General features: G+C 35.0%; 1 protein-coding gene across 3 annotated transcripts in view; it reads right to left on the reverse strand.

Annotated features, from left to right (window-relative positions):
* AP3B1 (adaptor related protein complex 3 subunit beta 1) overlaps positions 1–6,141 on the reverse strand; it is a 144,013-nt gene that overhangs the window by 23,155 nt on the left and 114,717 nt on the right. For all 3 annotated transcript variants that reach the window (XM_062599444.1, XM_062599443.1, XM_062599442.1), the window contains exon 24: positions 4,310–4,394. In XM_062599444.1, coding sequence (XP_062455428.1) covers positions 4,310–4,394 — 85 coding nt within the window. The remainder of the gene's footprint in view (positions 1–4,309; positions 4,395–6,141) is intronic.

Raw genomic sequence — 6,141 nt, forward strand, 5'->3', positions numbered from 1 at the left:
CTGATAACAACATTAGGAGAAGAGAAATGCTGCTGTAAAGTAACCACGCCCATGCCCATATGAACCTGTGTCACCTGTCACACTGTTTTTCCATGGTCTCATTTTAAGCAAGAATGGAAGGCATAAAAGTTTTTCCTTCCTTTCCTTTTCTCTCTCTTCTTGGGACCTCTGATCACACTCTTCACAATTAAACCTTGAGAAGATTAGGGCTTGAGGAAGATACACATGGACACATTCTCTACCTCTATGCTTACTAAGAGAGCTGAACAACATCCAACATAATTTTCAAAAGATTAAGGTGGAGAAAACAGGTTCTGTAATTTAATTTTATTTTCAAAGCTGCAGTTCTTTTATGGCTTTGGGAAGAGCTAAGAGAATTGGAAAGATAGCGACAGGACAGGAAGGGAAGAGGAAGGAGTGTTTCCTTCCCTTTCTCCACCTCTCAAAGTTATAAATCGGACTTCTCCCCCTCAGTCACTTGCCACACACTTGCAACAACCTGGAGATTTGTCTATTGGCTTTTACAAATGGAATCAGGAATAGTAGAGATGTGCAAGGTAATAAAGAAAAGAAGAGACAGCAGAAGGATTGTTATAACAATGATCGTTAGTAGCTCACAGATCCAAAAGAAATCACACCAAACATGAAAATGTATGTCTCACAGCAGGAAAGAGAGTCCAGAGTCTGTTGAATGCAGCAAATCTGCAACATCAAGGATCCATTCAAGGGAGCAGAGGCAGCCAACCTTTCCTCCCCTTACTGATGCCTACTTGCTTAGCGAAGACTCAGATGTCTTACTAGGGTGGTGAACATGCTAATGCTCAACTAAGATTCAACAAGCTATCAGACTACTTGGACAGATGAGATAAAAGTATAAAGCAATCTGTTGTTGTACAAGTTGTGTATATCCTGCTTGCAGAGTCTGAAAAAAAGTGACCCAAAAAGGAACAGTAAAAATCTACAAATGTATTATGATGTTCAACCCATGTACTCACAGGCAGAACATCTCTTCATTGTTGTTTTTCTTGAGCTCTCTACTTGCAAAGACAGACTAATTCTTCACTCATACTGATGGTTCCGCACAATAAAGCCTCTTTGTGCATGCTTTTTTTTTTTTTTTTGCAAGTGGAAAATTAAAGAGGAATAAAGGGAGAATTTTAGTCTGTTAAAAGATATTTGTATGTTTTAAATAAACACATTAGGAACAGTTTTCAAGCTAAGGTGCTTCTCCTCTTTTTAATTAGTGTGTGGTCTTGGAAAATCTTAATAAAAATAGTGTTTACAAGGGAGGCCTTTCAAAGCTCAAAACTTTCAGCCTCTCTCTATATTACAATTACCTCTTCCATTGTCCTTGATTCATACAAGAGCTTAAGAAAGAGATCTAAATATTTTATTACTCATGTTTGCTTTTTTCTTGATACAGTTTGTTTTTATTGAACCACTATTGCAACAGCACATCCCCAAGCAGAAAGGTAGTGTTTGCTATGCAAAACACACAGTCTGTGATTGGCATCTAAGACCAATTGATCTACCCATTACCACTATCTCCCTACCCCCACATGCATTACTACAAAGCTATTGATTTAAACACTGCCGATCGGTTTCCATTTTCTGATTTTGGGCAGGCCAATTAAGAAAGTGAGTAATTGTGATTACACTGGTTCAGGATCAATTACATCTGATGCAAGACAAAGTGCTCCTTTTAGAACAACATAAAAAAAAAGATTATGATCAGGAACACTTTACTGCTGAATCTGCTTCTAACAAAAATGCAAAATAACTGACAGAGATAACTATGAAAGACATTACCAGGAAATACAAGAATATTAACACCTTTGTGTGCACAGTATTTTTAGCTACATTCTGACAAACTTCCAGAAGTTATCCTTCCTCTTGAATAAAGGCTTTTTAAAGAAGTATATCAAAATTAAAAAGCTTCAGTTGAATGCACTGTGAAGCCCAGGAAACATCCCAATGTATAATTTCTTCAGCAATATTAGTATCAGTAGGATTTTGAACAATATATTTTTTTTATCAGTAAAATAGCAAATTTAATTCAAAGAATATTTTGCCTATTTTATACCATCTTCTAAGAGCCAGTCTCAAAAAGACAAGGTCCCACCAATTAGCAAAGGAACAAAGTAAGCAATTCCTATTCTTAATTTAATTTTAAACTTAGCTTGAGCTTTGTCATTGGACTCACATTGTCCAAATCATTAAAATGAATACGCCACTAAGGTCTGAAGCAAATCTATTTACAGTGATGTTACTCATAGTCTGGTTGGTGTTCAGGAATATTGATCTGTCTTGTTTGTCTAATAGGAAAATAATAAACAATTACTAGGCAATGTTGGAGAAAGTAATCAGTTTTTATATATCACTAATACAGCAGACCTCCCAAAACATAAAGGTGATGATCTGCATAAAATCAATGTGTTATGCTACATTGCTTATCCTCATCACTGCTGAAATTCTTAGCAATAAATGGTTTAAATTTGGAACCAAATCATTGGTATACTGAAAAGATGTACTTAAAAGAAAATATCTGCTCTGACTAGGAACATAGAAACATATTTATACAAATAAGTGTTTCCTATTTTGAAGCAACTATGAAATTGCATTGCCTAGAATAGAATTCCCTTTCCCAACAAAATTTGCATCAGACTAGCATATGGTGCAGAAAAGGAAGCTAAGTTTCCAAACAGTCCAAATTGCTTCCAAATTTCAGCAACTAGCATACAGACAAACCACAACAATGTAACATGAATAATGTCACAAATGCTGGAGGTACCAGTATCTTTAAAATGACTTCATATGAGGATCTGCTGTCCAAAAAGGTTTGGGGAGAAAAAAAATATTTTTTTAAATAATCTCCATGCCACTAAAACAGGAAATTCAGTTTAAAGTAGTGGTTCCTTTGGTGTTGTTACATTCCTATTATAAAGCTTCCATCGCTAGCTTTAATAACAGGCAAGTTTTCCAAGCTGTGCTTCACAGTAGTAGTGCACTAAAATTTATTCAGTATTAAAGAAAGGTAAAGAACAGTATTAAAGAAGTACAGAACCCTCTGAATGAGAAGAGAATTTTCCTGATTTGGAATCTTGCAATATGTCTATTCAATATCTCTTCGTGTGTCAAACACAGGTAGTAGTGACTTTTTTTTTTCTTGGAGAAAAAAAGCAAAAAAAAAAAAAAAAAAAAGGCAAAAAAAAAGCAAAATATATTTTTTTCGAAACATATCAAAAAAAGGAGCAGGCTCATTCAGTGCATTTCTATAGTTTCAAAGGCACATAGCACAAGCCTAAATTGCTCTTAAAAGAAGCTGTTTAGCTTTCCTCTTAATACATTAATTCCTTAATTCCTTATGTTTGGGCATTGCTACTCTTTTTCTTTCCTTTTTACTGTTCTTTCAGTTATAAATGCCGCTTTATAACAGTGTTCTCACCAGGTGAATGGGCTCTCTGCTAGCCTAGAATGCAACAGGAACTCCCACAAAGGAGGATCTTGAATATGCCAATAAAAAGCATAAAAGACATAAATCCCATATATAAGAAAAAATGTGGCTGGCCAGCCCGTTACTTATTTCGTTTTCCCTCTAATCATTTTTAAAAATTTACAGCATTAGGAATAGGCTTCTTTGACCAACAGATTTGAGGGCTGGTTTCATGTAGTCATGTTACATAGATCAAAAGCAGCCATAATGGGCACTTGAGGTATTAAGGTTGGTCACATGTGCTTTTCTGATTTGCAATTTCTTATGAGGAAGAACCGACACAAAACACCCCAGCGCACTAGCCATTCCTGACTGTTCTATTCAGCATAGTGTTATTAAGAGGTATGCCAAAAAGAGGGGGGAAAATAAAAATAAAGCTTAGGAACAGAGAAGCAATTATAACTAAAAAGAGAAGTTAATGCTTCTACTTGATTTCACATACTCCAGGTTTTCAGGATTTCCAAAATACAACCTGTTAAGAGAGTCCTCACACTTACTCATATGGGTTCAAGACATCTGGATTTGAGATTGCCATCAGATTTGTGCTCTTTAAAGTAAGTACTGACAAAATTTGTAAGATGGAAGAAAACCTATAATCCTTGTAATAGCAGAACAAAACCATAATTACATCTCATTTTGCTAGAAATACTTTTGGCCTATATCATACTGTGAACTGCTATTCAATTCTTTAAATGTTTTATAAACAGTAAGTCCAATACTTCCATGTAAATTTCCAAGTTACATTTATGGTCACAAATTTAAACACCCATTACTTTCATATGGAGACCTTTTTTTCCGTCCCCCTCGAGAACTCACCATAACTGGAAACTGGCAGTCTGAATAGAATCACAGAAGTCGATACCCATTGAGACGGTAATAGATTCCTCAGGCTCAAGAGATTCTATAAGAGAACATTGAGCAAGTAGAGTAAGCATATCCCAGATTCAAAATCCCCAAACCTCAAGTAGTTAGAAAACATATACTTAAAAAAAAGGCCCACTTAATAAAAAAACAAAAACAAAAAAAAACAAAAACAAAAAAACCCCAGTAAAATACTTATAGTTTAATTTCAGGAAGATCCCAACCAAATGTCATACTCCCACGTTTAAGTGTCTTGGGTTTTCCCTAGCACACAAAATGTTACAAATAAGATCTTAGAGTCCTATCGTCATCACAACAAGGGCTTATATTAAAAAAGATAGGAAAATTAACTACATGAAAAATCCATTAGAATTGCATCCTTTTGCTTTGCTAGCACTGGTACTTCATTTAAAATAACATCAGTTTCCAAATTTAATTAATAAATAGTAAAATTTACTATACTACACAGTAATGAAAAAAGGTCAGAATTTAAAATATTTCAAAATTGATGTGGTTTACTTATTTCCCAATATTTTGCTTGCATTAGTAACAGAAGACAGCAAAAAGATTATGAATCCAAAATAGAAGATAATTTTGTGCTTTACCGGCAGTACAGAATGAGGCATTTCTCAAAATAAGGTATTGAGAGAGACATGCTGCTTCTTACTTTCTTGGCTATATCACCATATTATTTTCACAATGAGAGAGAAATCTGTATCATGAAAATTAAGAAACCTGAACTGGTCAAAATATTCATGTAAGGATTTTTCATATTTTTTACATGAAGCAAGCAAATACATCTGTTTACTCACTGTTATTGTGACTATAGGATCACATGTTTTACAATATTACTAGACTGCTTCTTTTAAGTCTTTGTGACTTTATTTCTTCGAATATTTGAAGAGAGATACAAAATCTGGCTTACAGTCAAAACTAATCTGCAATGAGAACCCCGGACTGGATTTATTATCTTGAGAAGGAGACTTCAAACAGTTAACAGTTAAAATCCTCCCTAAAAGTAACTTAAAGCAAAGAAGACTCAATAACTCACTAACTCCTCTGCTTTAAGAACTTGCTTCTATGTTCCTTTAACATGGTACTAACAGTGCTGCAGATCAGCCCAAGAGTAGAAATGCATGGAAACTACAGGAGCTTGGAGTTCAAAGGAGTGCCTGGAGCACAGAGGAGTGCATGAGTCTCACTCATTATATTAATGGAATAGACTCACTTTTGTTCCTTCTCCGTATGCTACAGTGCCCTAAAACAAAGAACTCTAAGAAAGGAAAGTAAGTAGGTTGTGTGCACAGATACTAAATTTCCCTTGCGTAAAAGTTACTAAAATCTATGCTTTTCTTTCTCATGTTTTTTGCCCTTTTCTAATAACAGAAATCTAGTAAAAAAAAAAAAAAACACAATTGGAAGGAAGCAAGTAAAAGGTAAGAACAAACTACAGCACTGATTTCTGAATTAATCCATACCACCGAATCTAACAAGCCACACCCTGCGTGTGTATGGTAGACACATACTAGATGAAAACATACATTTTCACTCTACAGCGAAAAGCTCAGCCTCAGGAAACAAGTGAGAAAGCTCTGGACCACCAAATATAGCTTGGCACACAAACCAACTGCAAATACCCAAACCAAAACCTGATACTTAAGAGCAGCATATCATTACAGACATTCTGGACTAAGGATGTAAGAGAGAGGAGATCTGTGCAGAGAGCGAGTAACTTTTATTAGATCAGTTAAAATTATTAGAAAAAGCAGGTAAAGTTTCAGAAGTTC

Source organism: Rhea pennata, chromosome Z (assembly GCF_028389875.1).
Source record: "Rhea pennata isolate bPtePen1 chromosome Z, bPtePen1.pri, whole genome shotgun sequence".
Lineage (NCBI taxonomy): Eukaryota > Metazoa > Chordata > Aves > Rheiformes > Rheidae > Rhea > Rhea pennata.